At 40.6% G+C, this 24398-nt stretch overlaps 2 protein-coding genes across 11 annotated transcripts in view; one reads left to right on the top strand and one right to left on the bottom strand.

Annotated features, from left to right (window-relative positions):
* Positions 1–1746, top strand: part of LOC100564129 (vasoactive intestinal polypeptide receptor 1) — a 28782-nt gene extending 27036 nt beyond the window's left edge. The window contains exon 13 of the mRNA XM_008112225.2: positions 212–1746. Within this exon, the coding sequence (XP_008110432.1) occupies positions 212–394 (183 nt within the window). The 3' untranslated portion in view covers positions 395–1746. The remainder of the gene's footprint in view (positions 1–211) is intronic.
* Positions 1–24398, bottom strand: part of adcyap1r1 (ADCYAP receptor type I) — a 119322-nt gene that overhangs the window by 2536 nt on the left and 92388 nt on the right. The window contains exons 14-18 of one of the 10 annotated variants that reach the window (XM_008112218.3): positions 19859–19900; positions 16998–17081; positions 12716–12845; positions 10724–10765; positions 1791–7638 (exon numbers count right to left, since the gene is read on the bottom strand). In XM_008112218.3, the coding sequence (XP_008110425.1) occupies positions 7429–7638; positions 10724–10765; positions 12716–12845; positions 16998–17081; positions 19859–19900 (508 nt within the window). In that variant the 3' untranslated portion in view covers positions 1791–7428. Of the gene's footprint in view, positions 1–1790; positions 7639–10723; positions 10766–12715; positions 12846–16997; positions 17082–19858; positions 19901–24398 lie in introns of those variants that run through there. The other 9 variants (XM_008112219.3, XM_062957805.1, XM_062957808.1 and 6 more) reach the window with 9 other exon arrangements.

Genomic DNA, 24398 nt, shown 5'->3' with positions numbered 1-24398 from the left:
TGGCTTTCAGCTTTGGAGATTTGGGTCCTTCAGTCATGTACGCAGCTACTTTTTCTAGGAGTATTTTGACAGTTTCCTTCCTCCCCTTAAATAAAAAGCAATTGCAAATCCAACAACATGGATGAGTCTGCAAAGTTCAATTCTATATATATATATATAGCTCTGACTTAAGTTTTCTCCCCTGTTCCTGCCAACACTTTCTCCATCACAGGTTCAAGCCGAGTTCAAGAAACGTCTCCGGAAGTGGCACTACCAGCATTATCTCAGCTTCACTCGGAAGCACCGAAGCCTCTCCAGAGATTACAGCCCAACAAATTACGTCACACAGTTATCTCTGCTAGACAGAATCAGTCCCAAAAGGAGCGTCTGCCCCAATGACCTCGCCTCTGTCTGAAACTCTTAAACACTCTCCAGTCCTCAGAATCACTGGAAAGTATCCAGTCTTAGCATTCCAGCAGCGGGCAGTAGCTGTACTACAGGTGACTTTGGTCTCAGCCCAAGGATGGGAATCTGGGGTCTTCAGGATGTATAGGGTGATCCCAAAACTGGCTTCTTATTGGTTTGGGTGACTGTATATAAACTCACTGCTGGCAAGGTTGACTCAATGAAAGAATACTTCCTCAGATAAGAACCACAACTCTGAGGTCGCCACAACTTGAATGTAATGTTTGTTTTTCAGGGTTGGGTACTATGGGAAAGCATGATAAAGAAAAAGAGAAGTTTTGCAGAGGAGCTACCATTTTTGTTAGGTACTGTAATTATGAAACTGTATTGAATAAGTTGTTGTTATTTCTCACCACCATTTTCAGTCAGGGTGAATGTCTGTGAGCATGGAAATGTTGGAATCTATGAGTCTTCACCACTGGATATGTTAGCTTGGGGTGATGGGAACTCCACTCCAATAGCATCTAAAGTAGACATGGGCAAACTTGGGTCCTCCAGGTGTTTTGGATTTCAACTGCCACAATTGTGGCAGTTGAAGTCCAAAACACCTGGAGGGTCGAAATTTGCCATGGCTGGTCTAAAGGGTGCAATAGTCCATCCCCAATATACCTCATGTTTAAGACATTTTGCCCAAAATAGTTCAGTAATCCTTATTGTGTCCTCTAACAGAGGTCGGGGCATGGTGCAGTGGCTTAATCACTGGACTTCAACTCAGGAGACCAGGGTTCAAATTCCATGCAGTCGTGAAAAATCAGAACAGTAGATTGGAAGCAACACTCTGAGGGCAGAAGAGCCCCAGGGATGGCTAATGACTCTGAACAAAGGATGCCCCCCAGGCAAGAGACAAACCTTTCCAATGCTAATTAGGGTGATTAACTGCAACATTAACTGGCTTCCAACTGACAAAGGACTATTGTCACACCCTGGACTCTCCACAGATATATATTTTACCTTCCTTGCCTAGTCTCTCCATGCCTCACAACCTCTGAGGATGCCTGCCATAGATGTGGGCGAAACGTCAGGAGAGAATACTTCTGGAACATGGCCACACAGCCCGAAAGACATACAACAACCCTAAAATCCACAGTGATCTTGGACAAATTGCATACTCTCAACCCCAGAAAATGCTAGGGAATGCTTGCTTAAAAAGCTCACTATAAGTTGGAAATGCCTTGACAGCACACAACAACAACAAAACAAATGAAGGATGTGTGTACACCACCCTTAGGTTTTTGGAGCAAAGGTGGGTAGGTGGCATATAAATGTAATAAATGAATGACTAAAATATCTTCCAAAACACAATCTGGTTGTATGTTTGTTTGTTTTGAAAATGATTCCAAGAAATGTGTCACAACAAATGTTTTATTATTATTACATTTTCTTTTTTTAATAACATAGATTTTCATAAACTCCAAAATATATCTCAGCAGCAGAGGAGGGGGAAAAGGAAAGAAATGAAACGCAGCACTGTTTAAACCCGAAACAGATATTTACATCAACTGTAGAAGCAAATTTGGAATTTTGGTTTCTACTCCCTTGAAGCCCAACAAATGAAAAGGGTCACCTCTTGCCCCGTTCATCTATTCCCTCTTCAGTACAAAATATCTATGGAGGAGTACAGCAGCCCCATTGGGAACACTATTCTTGATGGGATAACCAGAGTGGAGTTTTGAGTTTGGGATGGAAAATATGCTTAATGGATTGGACTGGGAGTAGGTAATTGAGATGGATTGGGAGGGGGGGCAGTTTTATAACCCAGAATCCTTGAAGGTCCTCCTGAATCTGTATTTTTTTCTTTGTTGTAGTCTCCTGAATGTGGTAATTTCCAAAGGACAGGAGAGCAAACAAGCATTCTGCAATATTGCAATGGCTAGCTGTACAATGGCACTCATCCATAAAGACCTCAAGAACTTCACAGGTGATCTTCATGAATGGTGTTGTTGCTCTGCATCTTGCAAAATAACTGGATGCTTGGCTTCCTGGATCTCTAACATTTTGTAGGTACAGTAGAGTCTCACTTATCCAAGCCTCGCTTATCCAAGCCTCTGGATAATCCAAGCCATTTTTGTAGTCAATGTTTTCAATATATCGTGATATTTTGGTGCTAAATTCGTAAATACAGTAATTACAACATAACATTACTGCATATTGAACTACTTTTTCTGTCAAATTTGTTGTATAACATGAAGTTTTGGTGCTTAATTTGTAAAATCATAACCTAATTTGATGTTTTAATAGGCTTTTCCTTAATCCCTCCTTATTATCCAAGATATTCGCTTATCCAAGTTTCTGCCGGCCCGTTTAGCTTGGATAAGTGAGACTCTACTGTACTTCTAAACTAAAATTTCCAGCATCAATGAGCGACTTTGCTCAGAGCTGCTTTCTTCCTTTGAACTTTGACCATGGTTTTGTTTGTAAACATTTGTAATTCTTAGAATTGGCTTGGTTTTCCCATACCAATATTTATGGATATAGGTGTGTTTACCTGGGCACTTGCTGCCTTTAAACAGTACAATTGGGAGTAGATGGGTGTAGTTGAAAGTTGAGATTTGAAAGTAAGAGTGGGCAGGTCCTGCTTGATAGAGCTTTACAGTCCATTATCATGTCCTACCATCTCAGAATTTTAATGTCAGGAGCCTCATCTCATATCCCACTTGACAACCCTAGATCAAGATGAAACAGCTAAGCCATTGGGGTTATTTGTAGTGATGTGGAAAGCAGATCTCTATGTTCTCTTCCCAGCAATGTCAGAATGAACAAACAACATCAAACACTACAACCTCATTATCCACAGATTTAATATCCATGGTTTCACTTACTCATGTTTCAAAATATAATATATTCTCTTTCAAAGTGTTTGAAGACTTCTCTAGTGCTGATGTATGATATGCTTCCAACCCAAGTACAGTCAAAATACGAGTTCACTATTATCTACAGCAGTGTGGTCCAACCTGCAGCCCACCAATTCATTTTTGTTGGCCCTTGCCCTTCTTACTGGAAAAATATTTTAATTGTGTAATTAAATATTACTATTTTATGTAATTCAATATTAATTATGTAATCCATTTTCTTTCTGGAATGTCTTTGGACCTCACATTGCTATACTAAAGTTTGATTGGCCCTCAGGTAACTAAAGGTTGGATCTATAGGATCATGTATGTCTGAGGTTGGGTGGTCTTGGGGTATGTTCCCAGCAGATATGGGGGTCCTATTGTAATTGCAAGACTAAGTGAGAATAGCTACCATATCCATTGCCCAATTGATGGATGGAATAAATGTCATCCTTTTCACAAATTTTTCCACCCTTTTAATATTCCTTGATTTCTTGAGCAACATGGAAAGATATTGCAAAAAATGGTCCACATCAAAGAGAGTCAATTCTACCTTAAGAAAGCAATCTGGTTTCCCATTATCAGGTGGACATCTTTCCAAAATTGTTTGGCTAAGAGGTGCCCATTCCATCCCATTTTTTCTCCATTAGAAACAAAATAAGTTTTAAAAACAACTCAACATAGCAAACATTATAACTGAGCGATAACAAAACTCAGAAGAAAAACCCGAGAGCATTTGTACATAGTGGCTCTGATCCAGTTCTCCAAAGGGAAAATGAGCCCCTTGGTTTCTTCTCTCTCGCTCTCTCTCCAATGGCCGGCAAACATAGTGCCTCAGTCTCCTGGGCCCTGGTTGGGTTTGCTTTACTCCTTGGTGATTATAGTGAAGTTGACAACCAACCAAACTCTGAATGGTGGTCAAAGGTAATGTAATTTGCAACCTATACTGAACAAATGGGGGAAATGGCAACCACTCTGGCCAAAAGGGTTCCAAGTGGTAGCCATCTGCCCTTTCCAAAAGCCCTGGGAAATTTCTAGTGCATAGAAAGAACTTAGGAATGAAAGAGACTTCTTGTTCAACCTCAATGGCAGGAACAGGCCATACTTGGAAAAGAGCAGGATATGCAAGCTTTGTTGTTCCTGGCAGAGAAGTGAAGATTGAAGTCCCTCCACTTCATACATTGTTGACCAGAGAAGCCAAATACAGTTGAGCTAGAACTTGGAAAACCAAAGGGGACCTTAACACGGTATACAATTCCAGCACTGTGCTTCTACTTTGAATGCCATGGAATCCTGGGATTTATAGTTTAGAATTCTTGGCCAGAGCTCTTCTCGTGCTTCACTAAATTACAAGTCCCCAGGATTCAGAAGGATGCAGCCATGGCAGTGAAAGAAGAATGACAAAGGAGCTATTGTTGTCTACTGTGGTAGGCCCCCAGTTTCTATAGCCAAGTAGGGATAAGAAAAATAGAGGGAAAGAGATCAGTGAACATTCGTCACGATTTAACAAAGGAGCTGCAGTGAACATTCATATGCAAGAAATCCATCTTCATAAGAACCACTGCATCAACATTTAAGATGCTGAGAGGTCAATATATCAAAACTCTCAACTCTGGACCTGGGTTATATATGTTGAGGAATCCAATCCTCTTAAGATGGAGAAAGATGTGAAGCCAGCCCAAGGGTTTTTGTTGTTGTTGTCATAAGAGAAAGACAAAATGATCCGCCTGCCCCTATTCTACAGAGAGAAGTTGAATTGACTGTGCAAATGCCAGAAAGAAGTGGCCCACAGTCTCAAAAGAAACATGGAGATAGGTGTGACTGCTGTCCCCAAAATTTGTCTTCTGATGTTGGTGCCTCATTCTCTTAATGATAAAGCCAGCCTGGAGAGGTTCCTCAACTCAATCATACAACTGATGTACTAACCATCATATGAAGAACGTGAATTGAGGTCTATATGCAAAGATCTCTTTTATCACGTCACATGCCCTGGAGACAAGGACGCAGAACAATAGCTTCAAACTACAGGAAAGGAGATTCTACCTGAACATTACGAAGAACTTCCTGACTGTGAGACCTGTTCAGCAGTGGAACTCTCTGCTCTGGATTGTGGTGGAGGCTCTTTCTTTGGAGGCTTTTAAGCAGAGGTTGGATGGCCACCTATTGGGGGTGCTTTGAACACAATTTTCCTGCTTCTTGGCAGAATGGGGTTGGACTGGATGGACCACCAGGTCTCTTCCAACTCTAGGATTCTATGATTCTACAAAACATGACACCTTGTGTATCAAGGACCACTATCAAACATTCAACATTATATACATTATTTGTATGTTCATTCCTTTGCTCTGCAAAAAAGATTGGGCAGCTCAACATATATGAACCAGGTTTCAGCTTGTCTTAAGGGAAATGTATTCCCTCCACCACATCTCTTCTCCAAACCTTTTAGAAAAACAACTCCATTCATTGAAATTAAACAGAAAGAACCAGCCCTTTCCTTGCAATCGTCTTGGCCATCGAGAGCTTGCATTCATTCTTTAGTGTTTAACAAAATATTACACAGATAATATATACTCTACATTAAAAATGAATATATATTCCTTTTTTAATGTGCACACACACAGAGAGATTTACACACTCACATTGGAAAGGATATTGAAACATCTAGAAAGGCTCCGGCAATCCACAGTGGAATTAAGAAGAGTCCTTTGGAGGCTTTGTGCGTCACACGAGGCCTCCTAAAAATTGACATCATTGTGGTAATTCGGCTGAAGTAGCTATGCATCAGTTGTGGCTCTGACTGTAAGGCAGGATCGAAAAAGGATTTCCTCCTTCCTCCAACCCAAAATCGAAGGCGTTAAATGAACTTTCCCCAGCTAAATCCCTCTGGCCTAAATCCAATCGCTGGTCGCATTTCTGGAGTAGATCCACTGAATACATTGAGTGCCAAATTCATTCATGAGTTGATTCAAGGGATCTACTCCAGTTGGGTCTAACCATTAGATTTAGGCTTCAGATGCTCAGCTGAAGAAAGCTCACACATTCAAATATATATATACATTTCTCCCAATTTCAAAGTCTTTCCTATTTCTCTCGCATGGCATCAGATCATCCAGCTGGACCTTCTGTGGACCGCCATGATGAATTTTTATGTGTAGGGCTTTTCATTTTGGCTACATAATCCACAGAATTGGCGTCCTAGCCCTTTAGGTGTGAACCTTGGCCTCACACTTTGTGCCACCCCCAAAGTCATTTGCAGGTCACCATGTCCAGCTTCAACCCTCCTTTTTCATGGAGAAACATGTAGTCCAAAAGAAGGTACACATTCCCGGAACTCATCTATACTGAATGTAGGGGCAACCAAATATAGGTCCCGCCTGCTTCCGTGTCTGTTTTGCTTTTCTTACAAAATGAAGGGAGAAATAAAATAACCCATCCATCTCAAAAATATAGCTCTATCATTGCTGGGACGGCCCTTTTAGAAAATTCACAGCTTAACACAACATTTCCGATTCATTCCTGGAGGCAGGAAGAAACCAACGACTCCACATTTTGTGTGTAAATCGTTGATCTGTGTCATCCACAGATCACAGATGCATTTGATGCTCTGAATGCTTCTGGTGGAATCCATCTCAACGTTCACAAAGTCAAGGCTGGTAATGAGCCCACCTGGGGACTGAGTTACATTCAAAGTCATGAAAAAGCACAAGGAGAAAGGTCCAAGATGGTCCAAGATGAAGAGGTGGGCTCGAAATGGCAACAGAGAGCGGAAACAAACTCCATGGGATGTTCTTTCACAAGGATCAGCATGGCAACCAAAACTCACAATGGCACAACGATCACCAGAAACGCAAGGCCAAAGATGGAATTATTTGCAGCTCGCTGGGGCCGTGGGTGGGTTGAATGTCTTGTCTTGTCTGGATGATCTCCATGATGTATTTACAATACCTTTCGACGCCAAGTCTTCCGCTCATCAGAGATGCCATGTTTCCAGAGTGATCTCGTTCTCTTATTAATAAAAGGGAGATGTTTTGTTTTTAAAAAAGACACAGAGAGACACACACAACAACCCACGCCACCAAGAATATGACTTTTTTGTTGGTTTCCAAGGGATTTGCTCTCTCTTGCTGTGAGGGAGTCGGGGAGGGAGGTGGTTTCATGGACTCATGTTGCCAGGTTCTCCGCATTTATGCTCGACATGCGAATCTGTGAGCTGCTCTTGCTCAGAATTGACAACTGCGTCCCCCCGTTCACTCCGCTGCTTGCCAGAGAGGGATGGCGATGCTTGAAATCCACAGCAAAATACCGGTTGACTTTCCAGCTCCTCCATTTCCTCTTTATTTCTGATTGCACCTTTAGGGAGAAACTTTAAGAGGTCATTTTTTAATGTACTTAGGTGCTTGGGTTCATGCTGAGACAAATATCACTTCAAACACAATCAGAACATTCTTGAAACAATGCAAGGCAAAGCATTCAAAGGTTTCCCCATGCAGGTTCACAACATCTTCAGCTTTCTCTGCCACTCATTGAACTATCACTCTCATGATCCCATTGCAATTTTTTAAATTACAGGCGCGACTTGAGAAACTGCAAGTCACTCTTGGCTGTCTGCAAGGACGTTGCCCAGGGGCCGCCCAGATGTTTGATGCTTTACTATCCTTGTGGGAGACTGCTCTTGTGTCCCTGCATGGGGAGCTGGTGCTGACAGAGGGAGCTCACCTGATCTCCCCGGATTCGAACCCCCAACCTGTCATTCAGCAGTCCTGCCGGCACAAGGATTCAACTCAATGCACCACTGGGGTCTCCATTCCATTGCATTGAGCCATGGCTATTAAAGTGATGTCAAACTGTGTTCATTCTGCAGTGTAGTTGTGCCTTTGGTCCCCATGAATCAATCAACTGAAGCATTGATTAATATACCAGTTCAAAGAAGCTCCACACATGTTATTTTAATAAATTATAAATATTTCTCTTCCACCACTACTATTGGCATCACCGGTAGTGCACTGGGTTTAACCCTTGTGCCAGCAAGACTGATGACTTGAGGGCTGAAGGTTGCCGGTTCAAATCCAACTGGGGAGAGTAGGGATGAGCTCCCTCTATCAGCTCCAGCTCCATGTGGGGACATGAGAGAAGCCTCCCACAAGGATGGTAAAAAAACATCAAAATACCCAGGCATCCCCTGGGCAACATCCTTGCAGACAGCCAATTCTCTCACACTAGAAATGACTTGCAGTTTCTAAAGTCGCTCCTGACACCACAAAAAAACACTACCATCATCTCTACTGGGAGCCATCTTGACAAGGACTGATGCCATATTGAACAAATGTGTGGTGACTGGAGGCAAGTTGTTGTCAATAAGCTCATGATGGCTTCTCAGGAACATGGGTGAAGTGCTACAAACATCATGATGGAACAGAAAGTAACTAGAAGCTGGAAGTCAAGCAAGCATGCATTTTTTGAGCATTGGCACTGATACGCATGGTTCCATTGCCATAATGATTTCATGCTGAAATCTCTAAACATTCATTCACATTCTTTCACTGATCAAGAAATGCAACCCAAAATGGAGAGAGGTATATGAAGTGGTAGAAGATATCTAGAGTGGGCTTGGTTTTGAATGGCTAGGATACTGAAGATTACTGGGCATTAGCCATTATAGCTTCCACAGTGCCTCACATGGCTGAGGCCAAAAGCTGTATTAAAAAAGAAAACCAGCTCCAAACACAGAACCTTTCAGTAGAACCTTGAAATTAAGCAACACCTAAGTAAGCTGGAGGCAAGGCTTCATGCCTAGATATGGCCTCGCTGATAAGAATGACCTAGTGCTGTGGTTCCCAAACCTTGGACCTTGAAAGGATGTGGTCTACGACTCCCAGAAGCCCCTGCCAGCTTGGCCAAAATTCAGGAATTCTGGGAGGTCCAAAACACCAGGAGGACCAAGTTTGGGAAACACCCATCTAGTGCATTTCATGACTTATGCTTATCTAGAGATAGATAAGCATTGGCACACATTATTTGTAACTGAAAATAGCATTGTGTATTTTTTTTGACTCATGATGACTGAATTTTTGATCATATATCATCATCATCATCCTCTTATATATTCCACTTTTCTCCCAAAAATGGGACTCAGAATGGCTAACAACATACGTAGAAACAATTCTGATTTCTATATTTACTGCTGCCTTTGCTGCTGCCATGCATATACACTAGAGTCTCACTTATCCAAGTTAAACGGGCTGGCAGAACCTTGGATAAGCGAATATCTTGGATAATAAGGAGGGATTAAGGAAAAGCCTATTAAACATCAAATTAGGTTTTGATTTTACAAATTAAGCACCAAAACATGTTATACAACAAATTTGACATAAAATGTAGTTCAATACGCAGTAATGTTATGTTGTAATTATTGTATTTACGAATTTAGCACCAAAATATCATGATATATTGAAAACATTGACTACAGAAATTCATTGGATAATCCAGAACCTTGGATAAGTGAGTCTTGGATAAGCGAGACTCTACTGTAAATGAAAAAAAAAAGTGTTTGTTTCGAGACATTTCTAGGTCCTCCAGAGCAACTCTACAATGAATGTTGAAGTACAGTAGAGTCTCACTTATCCAAACTAAATGGGCTGGCAGAACCTTGGATAAGCGAATATCTTGGATAATAAGGAGGGATTAAGGAAAAGCCTATTAAACATCAAATTAGGTTATGATTTTACAAATTAAGCACCAAAACATCATGTTATACAACAAATTTGATATAAAATGTAGTTCAATATGCATTAATGTTATGTTGTAATTACTGTATTTATGAATTTAGCACCAAAATATCACAATATATTGAAAACATTGACTACAAAAATGCACTGGATAATCCAGAATCTTGGATAAGTGAGTCTTGGATAAGTGAGACTCTACTGTAAATGAAAAAAAGTGTTTGTTTCGAGACATTTCTAGGTCCTCCAGAGCAAGTCTACAATGAATGTCGAAGTACCTATAAATGGCATTTTTTGTTTTCACAATTTTCTGCTTTCATTGGGAGGGAAATACATTCCTATCACTCCCATAAACACCTACAAAAGAGGACACATACTTGGAAGAAATAATATTTCTGGACTAAGAAAATGAGAGAATTGCTAGTGCAACTCATTGTGAATCCAATCCAGGTTTTAGTCCGAACCTTGAAGGATTGATACAAGGTGTTTAATCTACTTTGGAGATATGGAAGAGACAGGGCCAAGTTGATGTGGACTTGGGAGTCCCTCATTGTGATGGTTTCCCATAGGCTTCCTTTTTCAAACTTGATAGGGCTTCTTCTAAGTTTTTTTGGGATCCTGGCAGATTTTAACAAAGGGATGAGGAAAAGCAGAGGGATGGAAAGATGGAAATGTAAGCAGATTTCAGACTACAAGGAGAAGTAACCAACCGTCCCAAAGGCTTACCTCCCCATTCAAGAAGCAGTAAAGGACAGCAACCACAAAGCCCTGAAGCAAAAAAAGAGAACACCAGCATATTATTGGATGCACTGAGAACTTCCAAAAATGAGTATCCTTTATCTGAAATGCTTGACACCAGGAGTGTTTTGTATTCTGGAATATCTCTATTTTCATATATGTACATAAGGAAATATCTTGGAGATGGATCCCAAGTCTAAATTACAAAAAATAAAAATAAAAATACACTGATGTTTCATATACACTTTATACACATATTTTATGCAATATTTTTTAATAATGTTGTGCAAAAAACAAACTTTGTGCACTCTGAATGCAAGAAAGCAAGGGTGACACTATCCTGGCCATCTATATAGACATTTCGTAGGATTTTGGATTTTGGATTTCTAGATAAGAGATGCTCAAGCTGTAATGAAAGGTGATTGTAAGCTGATCTCTTTATATTTGGAGCAAAAATAATTTAAAAATTATAATTACACACCCAAGGTTCCTGAAGTAATGCTACTATAAGAAATTGCTATTTTCTCCAGTCTCGTGTGCAAATTTGGTGGAGAAGAACCAAGACTGTCATCAGTCTAGGATTTTTCTGATTAGGGTTTCCTGGTACTAAATAAAAAAACCTTGCTTTTTGACCAATTTTTTCCAAATGTTCTTTGAATATCCTTTCCTAGCACATTGAACTATATTTCTTTGGAAGGAGCTATTTCTGGGATCTCTTTTCAAGGGGAATATTTTATCCTCCAGAAATCAAATTCTTTTTGAGAATGACACTTTGGCTTGGCATTAGATGTAATTGCCCCTATCTCTAGCCTCAGGGGTTGATAGATGTCCCTGTAACTTGAGGAAAGGGGCAGAGAGAGGCATATTCTGTATGATGTTATTTGAGACAGTCAAAATCAGAGACACAAGCCACTGAGAACCAAGAACTTACAAGAGAAAAAGTATACTTTTCCATATAGCATTTTAATCCCTTTCTCTAAGGCCCCGTCTACACTGACATATAAAATCCATATTATCTGCTTTGAACTGGATGATATGGCAGTGTAGACTCATATAATCTAGTTCAAAGAAGATTATGTGGATCGGGCTTTAGCACAGCAGGTTAAACCATCAACTGCAGTAAATCTTGTCAGTTGAAAGGTTGACAGTTCGAAGCCTGGGTCAGGGTGAGCTCCTGGCCTTTAGCCCAGGTTTCCCCTACCTAGCAGTTTGAAAGAAAAATGTGAGTAGATAAATAGGTACCACTTAAAAGCAGGGAGGAATTTTAAGGCACCCATAAGGAAATGCCAGAAAAATCTGGTGAATAGATCAAGGAGGAAGCTTACAAATAGAGCGACAGCCCCCCCCCCCCCCGCCATAGCCGGAATTGACCACAAACCTCCAAGATGCCGAAGATGGGAAAAGCTTATATATCTCTTTCTATGTACAATTGTCTGTTTTGTCTGTTTATAAATGGAATTAAATGTTTGCTGCATATGTATGTTCAGTGATGCGCCCTGAGTCCCCTTCGGGGTGAGAAGGGTGGAATATAAATACTGTAAATTAATTAATTAATAATATGGTAGTGTAGTACAACTAGACTAGTATGAACCAGCTTGAAAGCAGAGATGTTGCAAGAAGATTAGGAAAAAATGATATTTAGGTGAAAGAGCTTCATTTACATGGAAATATCCATGCCTAATTTTAAGTTAATTTTTTGATATCTGAATTTTTATGATGAATATGCATAGTGGGGCTGTTCTACATTAAGTGATGCTGTCTTCACGCTCTTTTTAATTTGCCACCCATGGGAGCTTTAAGTAAACACAGACAGTTATATATTCCTGTTCAAGTTTACTGAATTTTCCCAAGTTTTTTCCCTCCGTTCTGCAGAATGCTAAAGGTGAGTTCGACTTCCTACAGTTGGAATTTTTCATTCAGAACCTCCTGGCAGCAAGAGGGTGGGTGGAGAAGTAAATGGAGAAGGCCTCTTGAACTCACCTGGAAAGATCCCAGCCCCAGTTCGAATACCAGCCTCTCCCTTTTGCTGACATTCTCAGGGTAAAAGGCAAACACTGTGTAATGAATCCCAAAGAGTGGAATAAGAAGCAAGGTCGAGCGGGCCAGCCTCCTGTTGAGATAAAGAAACATGCCTTTGTGAATCTAGGTGGACTCAATCTGCAAACATCTCTTCTCATCTGACAAGGAGGGGGAAAGGCCAACGGAGTCCTCTGCCTGGCCTGAAATCTCTAATAGTTATCAAGCTTTGATCTCCTTGTTCAGTAAGAGCAAAGTCACACCTATGAAGCTGCCTTATTCTGAGTCAACTCATTGGTCCAGTTAATTAGGTCAATGTTGTTACCACTGACTATTGTCAGCTCTCCAGTCTCCCTCTTAGTCTTTGAGATCTTTCAAGCCAGCCTTTCTTGGCTGACCATACCAGTTGTAGGCCAATAGTGAGGATCTGAGTTTTTCTATTTGGGAAATGGTATTTCAAGTGGAGAAACCTAGGATTGGACATGGACATTTGAAAAGTCAGGGGAAGAATACTGCTGCATTTTAAGAATTTGTCCAACTTTTGGGCTGAAATAGAATCACTTAGAGATGCAGCATTGTTAGAGAATACGGGGAGATTTTTGGCCAAATTTCAGGACAAAGCAGATCATGTTGTCGAAGACTTTCATGTCTGGAATCATTGGGTTGCTGTGAGTTTTTTGGGCTTTATGGCCATATTCCAGTAGCATTCTCTCCTGATGTTTTGCGTGCATCTGTGGCTGGCATCTTCAGAGGTGCTGTTGGCCACCAGAAGCTCTGAAGATGCCAGCCACAGATACCAGCAGGCAAAATGTCAGGAGAGAATCTATTGGAACATGGCCAGACAGCTCAAAAGATTCACAGCAACCCAAAGCAGATCACTTGAAACTTAATCCATTTCTTTTTGGGGAAAATCTGGTCGTTTTGAAGGACTTCTAGGAGTCTCAATGGCCAGAATGAAGGATCTCAAGAACCACATAAGGCTCACACAAACACTTTGCCCACTTCTGCTTAAAGTAAAAAACTGTTGGGTAAGATAGGAATATCCAGACTACTCTTGTAAGGCTTCCACTCTTCTCAATATTATTGCACATATTATTTCCTTTTCAGCTGAGGTTCATGGCAGCAAAATGGCCCATGCATGCAAACAAGCCAGAAAGCAGCACAACCAAAGCATGAATGGTGCAATTTTCATTCTCCCCAGCTCAAAGCTGAGCTGTCACTAGTTTTTCCACAGAGAAGAAATACAGCTGATATCAGCAAACTATTTATCCATTTGGAGTGCAGTCTTTATCGTGGGAAAGACTTAAAGCAAGGATGAGTGGAAATTGTCCAAAATACTTCTTATATTGCATAGCTTTTAATATCTTATCTGAATCTGTAGGTGCATCTATGTACAGGGTGCATCTACACTGTAAAATTAATGCAGTTTGACACCATTTTAATTGCTGTGGCTCAATGTTAAGGAATTCTTGGATTGTAGTTTGGTGAGGACCCAGCATTCTTTGAAAGAGAAGCTTAAAGACCTTGAAAAACCACACTTTTAGGATTCCATAACATCGAGTCATGGCAATTGTTGTGCATGTCAAGATATATGAATTCTACAATGAAAATGCACACTGCTTATTCACTCTGAAACAGGCACTAACAGCTTTGACAGATTCTTAAAATCTAGCTTCAACCTCTGTTCCAACTTTTGAGAAGCTCGTGGAATGGATTCTGCAAAAACATACTTTCCCATCACTCATCCTGCAAATGCTACATAAACCTCTCCTCTCAGAACACCCCAATAATATTTCCCCAATAGTTATAGGTTGTGGGTGGTTCTCAATTGAAGAAGCTTTTCTCACTTGATCAGAGAAGACTCTGGAAGTAATCTAGGAAAGGCACAAGTTTGTGTCCTTCTTTCTTGGCTTTCCAGATAGGCTTCATCTGGAAGGCATCCCTCTTTGTGAAAGTGTCAACCAGTTGATGTCTTGCTGAAATGAAGAATACAGCATTGCTTCTAATGACAGCTCATCTGCAGCTCAACCCGGTACTATGGTACCTGTCCAGATACTGAACCCTTTTTCCAGCAATGTGTTCAGCACTTGGACAGCTCTTTTAAACCATGAATTGACTGCAAAAGAAATGGCATTCAAACTAAGAATTAATGTGTTGCTCCTGCCTTAAACCATAAGAGATGGTATGACCGCCACTTGTTGGCTTTACCATCACTGACAAGAGGGGATATTCTGAAGAAAAATATCCACATGTTCTGGCAACTTTTCACACCACAAATTTTAAAAATACCACTTATTTTACCGGGAGTATAGCTTTAGGAAAGCTTCCCTGACTTTTATTATCATTTTCTGCAATTTCTGACTTTCTGTCCTAGAATCATAAAATTATAGAATAATAATAGAGTTTGAAGAGACCACATCGGTCATCTAGTCCAACTCCCTGCCATGCAGGAAAAGCACAATCAAAGCACCCCTGACAGATAACCACCCAGCCTCTGTTTAAAAGCCCCCAAGGAAAGAGCTTCCACCAGACTCTGAGGCAGAGAGTTTCATGGTCAGGAAGTCTCCAATATACATCCCACTCTGCCTTACTGAATCATTACTATAGGGATTGCTGAGATTTAGCCCAGGTGCACCGAACACCTAAGGAAATGTGTGACAGAAGTACAGACCATTATGAGACAACTTTAAAGCAAAACACTTTGGGAAGAAAGGCGAAAGAAGCGCAGGAAGGAAAAAGACCAAAAGACACACTTCCAAGAATGTCATGGCGATGATCTCCACCTTCTAAGAAGAAGATGATTGCATTTGTTGATACCAGATTTAGGAACACTCTGATGCTGCTCCAAGGCAGGAATCCTAGTCATTTCTTGTGTGTGTGTGTACATTAACCTATCAAAGTGCTTGCCCAGTGTGGAATATCCACATTCAGTTCAAGATTCCTGAAGTGTCCATGGAGTGCCACTATACTGGGTTGCGCATTTGTGCAACTAACCATTCAACAAATTGGGTGCCTAGTAGCATGAGTGTGTTATTCCACATGATCTAGGATCTCTTCTTAGGTTTCAGACTAACCTGGTGCTGATCTTTAGCTCTATTTCTCAGCACCTTGAATAGTTCCTTCAACATTATTGGAAAACCTGGAGCAGATTTAGGGAAGACTTACACGGGCTTTTCTTATGAGCATTCAGAGACTAATAACGAGGTGGGTCAGCAACTCATGGTGACCTTAAGGTGACTCTTTCTCATGGTTTCCTGGACAAGATTTGTTCAAATGGCCTTTGCCTTCCTCTGAGGCTGAGAGTAGGCTTTGCCTGGTGGACTTCCATGTCAAGCAGGGATTTGAATCCTGGTCTCCAGATTCATAGTTTAACACAGTAACAATCACTCAATTAATCTTGAGCCACTCTCTTTATTATCAATCATCAGGAGAAATGGGGTATAACTGTAATAAGTAAACAAGGAAGCAAGTGACTCACAGATATGTGTTGTCAAAGGCTTTCATGGCCGGGATCACAGGGTTGTTGTATATTTTCTGGACTGTATGGTCATGTTCCATAAGTATTCTCTCCTGATGTTTCACCCACATCTATGGCAGACATCCTCAAAACCTCAGAGGATGCCTGCCATAGATGTGGGCAAAACGTCAGGAGAGAATACTTCTGGAACATGGCCATACAGCCCAGAAAACATACAACAACCCTGACTTAGAGATACCATAGAGGTCATCCATTTTTATATAGCCTCTCCAATCCAGGTTCTCTGTGGACTTTGTCCCTGATTTTGCAATGGAATAAGCAATACATTTACTATAAAGACTTATTTCTCCTCCTAATGCAGTCCCCTGGGCAGCTATAGCAACAAGGTAGAAATGACCCCCACCCCATTCACAGTGGTCCATCCATGTTTAAATCCCAAATATCTCATGTGATTGTGACCCAGTGTTGCTAAATTTGGCCACCAAAACCAGCAGTAACCTTGTGAGTTCCAGAGGAGTTGGCCAGCCAACCTTGAAATTAAAACTTAAAAGCCAAAAATACATCATTCATGGTTCTAGGTAGCAGTGTGGTATATCTCCCTTTGAATTTAACAAAGCTGAAAGCACACAAGAGGCAACAGAACAACTAGAGCCGACATGCAAGGCACAAGGAACACCAATGCCACTCTAAGCAGCTGCTATGGCTACAGACCACATGTGAGCAACATGCATCAAACACAGATATCGCCACAGGTTTGCATACACTTACAAGGTAATTGTGGATAGTTCAGACATCTTGCAAGAATGCTGGTTAGCCCTGCTGGATTTACAGTAGCATTTCTGAACGCAGCTGCTGAATGTGACAAGATTAGCCAAGAAAAAAAGAAAAGAAAAAAGAAACAAAAACAATAAAACAAACAAAAATGGGTTTCGTTGTTCATCTCGACAAGACCAAGAGGTACGTCAGTTCTGAACACAGTTGTGTGAGTAACCATGCCAAACAAACAAAAGACCAAACCGAAACCGGGATGCGGGTGGAAGGAATGGAGTATTGCAAGACTGGTTGGAAGGATGGAGAAGAAACAAGATGCAGTCATATTGCACCAAGCTGCAAAACTAACAGGAAGTTGAAAGCAAGTGGAGTGCAGACAATCACAATGATAGAATAAAAACAAATGCAATGTTTTTCTGGTTGCAATGCTGGATTTGGATGGAATAAGCCACATAACTTGAAAGAGGGTTCCATGCGGGAGTTTGGTGAGTTCAGTTGAGGTGAGGGACAATCTGATGACTCGTATTATGTTTGGATGCTGAAAATATGAACTTAACAGTTGCTAACGGCAGACTATACAGAACATTAGAAACCTCATCAGGGTAATAATTATGATGATCCTGCTCTTCCTTCCCCAGGAACATAAAGTCTGCAAGACAATATCTGGACCCAGCTGAAGAATGCCATTTCTCATTATGTTTCTTTTCAAAAGAAATTCTAGCAAATTGTTACTGTTACTGTTCTTGAAGGCTATATTTGCAGTTTAGAACTCATTCTGTGCAAAATTCACACACTGTTGTTTTGTGCAGAAAACAACATTTTCTGCTCAGGAAAAACAATTGTCTAAATGGAGCATGATATTCCTAGGTAGAAATATTGTTTCTTGCACACAATAGGCTGGTTTTTATGCAAATCACAAACATGTCCATTTCGAACAGAATAAATCCCTAATTACAGAATTTTCTGTGCAGAAAACAGTGGCTCCCAAGGACAAAGAAGCTGCCTAGTACATAGCAACTTCTATAGCTCCTGAAGAACACACACAGGCCATATCATGGCATTATAGCCACATTAATATTTTTGTGAAGATCTTATTTAAAAAAGAAGGAACAATATTTTTCTCCCCATGTTGCTCCAGAGACTGAGATAGGAACCAATGGTTTCAAATCACAAGAAAAGAGTTTCCATCTAAACATTTGGAATTATCTCTTGACTGTTCAGGTATTCCAATGTGTTGGGAGCTTCTCTTTCAACTTCATGATTCCATGTGTCTAGTCCAGGCATGGGGAAACCTGGGCCTTCCAGATGTTTTGGACTTCAACTCCCACCATTCCTAACAGCCTCAGGCCCCTTCCTTTCCCCCCTCAGCCGCTTAAGCGGAAGGCCCAGGTTTGCCCATGCCTGAACTAGTCTAAGCTCTCTTAGGTATGGATAACTGGCCAACCTTTAGATAAGCCAAGTGTGCTCAATGGCAAATCTACTGCTACTGCTGACCCTAGATATTCCAAAATATACATATGCTGTGATCCACAAAGTGGTTAGTATCAAGTGACCAAGACCATCCCTTCATCTTTAAATTTCTTAATTTAAAGATGAAGGGCTGGTCTTGGTCACTTGACCAATGGGAATCTTTTGAGGAGACCAAGAAGATGAGACATGTACATTCAGAAAAACAGGGACCAAAGTTCAATAGCAATTCTTTCTATGCAGATGATCCAGAATTGCATTGTGAGAAATCTTTGTCTGTCTAAGACTCTGGAAAACCATAGGCAGCCAGGGCCGGGCTGTGGCGCAGGCTGGTTAGTAGCCAGCTGCAATAAATCACTATGACCAAGAGGTCATGAGTTTGAGGCTAGCCCATGTCGGAGTGAGCACCTGACAATTAAAATTAAAAATAGCCCTGCTTGTTGTTGATCTAAGCAATCCGAAAGATAATTGCATCTATCAAGTAGGAAATTTAGGTACCGCTTATCTGGGGAGGCTAATTTAACTAATTTACGACACCATAAAAATCATCTTTCCTTTGGAATGAGGAAGTATTCATCAAGGACTCAGCGTCACAGTGGATAATGAAGCAGCTCCTCCTCCTGTGGCCGGAATCGAGCATACCCTCAGGAAGCTGGAAGCTGGAGAAGGTTAAATTGCTTCTGTGTCTCTATGTTCATATGGCATTGAATGTTTGCCATGTATGTGTACATTGTGATCCGCCCTGAGTCCCCTTCAGGGTGAGAAGTACAAAATATAAATACTATAAGTAGATAAATAAATAAATTGGAATGGATCAGCATTAGAAACCAGTGGTTTTTAGCTGCTGTAGAATGACAGTTCTTGTTGGGCCCAGTCAGCTTAACCAATGGTGAAAGATTACAGGTTGAAGTAGCCAACACAATAAAGAATACCACACTTGTCCACCCCTGATCTTAATGCACAAATAACCAGACTTGGTATGAGATGATAAGACTAATAACTGCATGTACAACTGAAGATTCTCTTTGTTATATTCTTCTGAAGAAACGAGCCACTTTTCAGACTGATCTGTGGCTTGTCTCTTCAGCAAGAACCATAAAACATCAAGGTCACCCTAATATGCATTTCTGTTTGGGATACACTTGTCTTCCCATTACTGTTTTAGATCATTGTTTGCTCTTCCCCACTGACAAGCAACATCAAAATCATTCATGCAAGAATATTGAGTTGGCGTAATTTGCATATTTGATAGACGTGTTTTCTGATCTTTGGAAAAACAAAAGGAATGCCATGTAAAATTGGATAACAACTTGTGTAGGACCATTGGGATCAGTCGACCTCAGCCTCTTTCCCTTTCCCCCAGCTTGGACCAGAGGTAAAAGGATACCTACCGATGGGATATGCCATGTTTCTCGTTTCTTTCCACCATGAAGCTAGTTGGAGGAATGACGTACACCTGCATTAGCTAAGTATATAGGCATGCTTCGCCATTTTCAACATGCATGACAAAAGGATTAAATCAGGTGAAAAAGGAAACACAGGAGGCAAACCCAGAATCAAAGCAATGCAATGGTAGCCAGGAATATTGGATCTCTGTAGACGCCATTCTCAAAAGAGATGTGGCTAGTAGCACCTGGGCATAGAAATTAAAGCATCCATTGGATTCTTCAAAAATCCCAGCCTTAAAGACAAACAGAAGAAAATGATCTCAACTAGAGTTTACTTGGTGCCACATTGGCTGACAGTGAAAAACATTGTTCTGGTTGCACATGAGGCTGGATGCATGGAACAGTGCCCACAGGGAAACAGTAACCAGTGGCAAGCATACCATGAAATGGCACATTTGTGTTACACCAAAGTGAACACAAGGATTTGGGGCCACCCCATTGCCCTAAATGGAGGATTATGATCCTACCTCAAGTGCCAATTTGTTACTTCCAAATACAGGGCCTGGTCCTCAGCAAACTTCATCCAGAGGAGATCACTAGTGGTAAATTACAAAGGTCTATTGTAGCTATAATGAAAAGGTGCCTGCCTTATGGTCTTGACACCCCAAAACTCTTTTCACTGCAGCTAAAATAAATGTTTGTTATCTCTGACTTGGCGATCTTATCTGGTTGAAGCACACCAAGGGTCAGACCCCTCATTTAAGGATGACTATTTAAAACTATGCCATATAGAAAAGCTTTCTTTTAAGCTAAAGCAGCAACCCTCACACTGACAATCTCAAATTTCCACGAGTGCATTGTAAACATATATATTTCTGTTTAATTTTCACACACACACAAAAGCCTTAAAAAGTTTCATCCATAGTGGATGAGATTATGAGGATTTGCATTCTTTTGGGAGGTAGAAGGATGGGAGATTGGCTTTAGGTACAAAATGAGACAGTAAACTTTAAAAAACTGGTAAAAGATGCAAAGACAGGAAAAAGAAGGAGGGGAAAATAAAAAAATATGGGATGTTGTATACTGAAAAAGAATGCAGTCGGACTCCACTTTGATGAGAGTGATTTTATGATATGGAATCCCAGGATTTGTAGTTTGATGGGGCACCAATACTCTGGTAGAGAAAACTAAAGTCTTTGTAAGTCTACAAGTGCCAAGATTCTATAGCAGTGAGCCATGGCAATTAAAGTAGCATCAAACAGTAGCAATTCTACAATGTAGATGCATCCATGGAGCCTTTTACCAAAAAAACCCCCCAAAACCCCAACTATAAAGGCAAAGTTCTTAAATGCATTAGAAGTAGACAATGGATGGCAAAATGCTTAGACTGTTAAATTTAAAAAAAGGGTTACAGGAAAAACTAAATAAGAATAAGAAGATGGTAGAAAAATATATTATACACACTTGTTCTCAGGATAGAAGATGTAATAGTGTATATCGGTTACTCGTGTCCAAACTGCCTTTTTAAGGAAGGGAATGCAAAGCACTCAGGCACTTTCTGGGTGAATTTCAAGTGTAGAAACCACAAGCTTTGGATGGTGCATATCTGATTTGATGCAATTTTTTTTTGAAAAGAATAACAAAATAAAGACCTAAAGCTCTGATGTCTCAGTACACCGTTTAACTATCCTAAAGGCTGGATAGTGGGATCAGGTCCAAATTATGAACAAGATAGGCTTTGTAGATTTCTTCTTAAGTTGAATTTGGATGTAAGTTGGAACAGGTACATTTTAAAGTGTGACACCAGCCATGTGTGTTAGATTTTTTAATGGCTTGTTGTGGAAGCAAGGATTGGTGATAAAATTTCAGCTGAGACCCCCCCCCCCTTTCCCCATGATAATAACTTTCAGGAGTGAATATCCTTTCCAAGGAGCAGATTTCTCACTTTCTGTTGTCTCACCCCATTCTTTTGTCTCACCTGTGCTTCCAGGTTATAATCATAGAATACAGAATTGCAGAGCTGGAAGATACCAAAAAGGGCATCCAGTACAACACTGGAAAAACACAGTGAAATCACTCCCAGACAGATAGCCATCCAGCCTTTCATCAAAAAAACTTCAGAGAAGGAGACTCTTATCATTCTCCAAGGCAACATATTTGACTGTCGAACAGCTCCTATCATCAGGAAGTTATTCCTAATGTTTAGGTGGAATTTCTTCTCCTGCATTTTGAGTCCATTGCTCCATGTCCTAGTCTCCAGAGCAGCAGAAAACAAGCTTGCCTTTCCTTAATGTGAGCTCATTTCAAATACTTAAACATGGCTATAATGTCCTAAACATAACCTAGCTCCCTAAACTTCCTCACAGAGCTTAGCATCCAACTTTTGACTCTTTTGTTCATCCCTCTTGGACGTCTTGCAGGTGTCAATATCCTTCCTGAATTGTGAGGCCAGGACTGGGCACAGTATGATTCCAGGTGAGATCTGACCAAGTCAGAAGTGAGTGGGACTATGACTTCCTCAATCTAAATATGATCCTCCTCTATGACCAGTGACTAACAAATGTGAACATCTCCCTGTGTATAATTCCATGAGTCCATGAGATCTGGGTACATTGCATTACTTACAGGCTGCTCCATCTTGGTAGAAAGGAAAAAAGTAACAATTGGAAGAAGAGACTTTTTAATAAAGATGCTGAATCAGAAAAGTTACGTTTTGGACTACAATGTCCAGAACTGGTCATGGTGCCTAGGGAGATTTGAGGATCTAGGATTCCTTCCCAACAAAAATGAGACACTTTCCCAAACTGTGTGCCTAATCTGTTGAAACATCTATTTGTTAGATAGAAATTGACAACCCTGCAGGGATTTAGAAATGACAGCAGTGTTTGCCTTGAACATTTGGTGACTTTCTATAGCAAACACATTAGTGTAATCCGTTTTGCATTGATTCTTTACTTTACTGCATATTTCCTTTTTTGGTTAGTTATGCATTTTGCGCTCTATTCAACCTCTCCAGGGAAATGCTTTGCAAACATCTCAGCTGTGTTCATAAATGATCCAATAAAACTGGAGTCAAGCTAAGAGTTTTCTTGGTATTGTTCAGTGCGCTAAATCTATGTGCTAGTCACCAGACCACACACTTGCTCATCACACAATATGGGATTGCTCAGAGTAGGGTCACATGCAATAACAGGATATTCTCCTTGCTTACAGATGACCATGCGGACATACTCTGAATTAGTCAAACTGGCAGGAATTGCAGGAATCTTGACAACGAAGTGTCTATAAATCTATACCTTTGCAAATGTGGTGCTAAGGATGGAACTGAGTTTCTGTACTCCCAGATCAAACAGAAGCAAAGAACTTAAGCCCTGTGAATAAGTGGGCAGGTGATGCACTTAGGACCTTGCAAATGGGAAACTGTGTCTGATTTTTTTTACTGGATTGGAATGAGGAGTGTTTCCTCCAACAGAAAGCCTTCTTTCGATTCTGCACTCGACAAATGTTCCTGATGCATTTTACAAATGCCAGGTTCCTCCCTTCATTTTTGCAACATCTTTAAAAGGATGCCAGTGTCCCTGACCATTGAACATTTGTAAGGACCTAAAAAAAGGAAAGCATCACAGTCTACTCCACTAATATGCTGTATTCAGATAACATCACAGAATTATTATTTTCTGTGTAGAAAACAGATTCCTGTACAGAAAGGTTTCTGTGCAGAAAAAGCATGTACGAATTTTGTGCAGAATTAGATTTGAATTGCAGAATTTCCAGGATGAACTGTGAGGTTTCTCATCAAGATTGCTTCATTCTTAAAAGGAATGTTTTTGATCATTTTTGGAATGTTTTGAATATTTTTTCCATCACTAACCTAGGTTGGACAAATTAAGAAGATTCCTGTCAACATATGTGCATTGAGGTGTTTCTCTTACTGCCACTGCTAATGCTTACAAGAATAGGTCAGTCATTATACTCCTGAAGTTCTATGAAGTCTGGATTAGGACACTGTTCTGTATTATATCACCAGTACAATCTACATATGATATGCCCTATGGGATCAGTACCCACCAACAGTCAACAACACATTCCTCTATAGCAGTGGTTCTCAACCTGTGGGTCCCCAGATGTTTTGGCCTTCAACTCCCAGAAATCCTAACAGCTGGTAAACTGTCTGGGATTTCTGGGAGTTGTAGGCCAAAACACCTAGGGACCCACAGGTTGAGAACCACTGTTGTATAGAAATGTTGTAGCTCATTGTGTGATTCTGTGGTATATTTCTTCCAAAAGTTGCCAAAGAGTCCCGCTCATGTATATACCACTCTTGGGGTTTTTTTTAAGGCTCTCCAGCATGATTCTATGGCTACTTATGAGAGTAGTTATTCATTTCAATAGGGTTCACTATTATCCATGTTTCTATGGTAGGTTCAGGAATGTATCCCACACAGATATGGGGGTTGTACTACACAGCCTTTCTGCATGATCATGACAAACAGACTAGCATGCATGCACACATGCAGCCACTTCTGAACATACTATGCATGGA

The sequence above is a fragment of the Anolis carolinensis genome, chromosome 6 (genome assembly GCF_035594765.1).
Source record: "Anolis carolinensis isolate JA03-04 chromosome 6, rAnoCar3.1.pri, whole genome shotgun sequence".
Classification (NCBI taxonomy): domain Eukaryota; kingdom Metazoa; phylum Chordata; class Lepidosauria; order Squamata; family Dactyloidae; genus Anolis; species Anolis carolinensis.
Note: the sequence above shows the minus strand (reverse complement) of the source record. Positions and strands in the feature narration are given on the sequence as shown.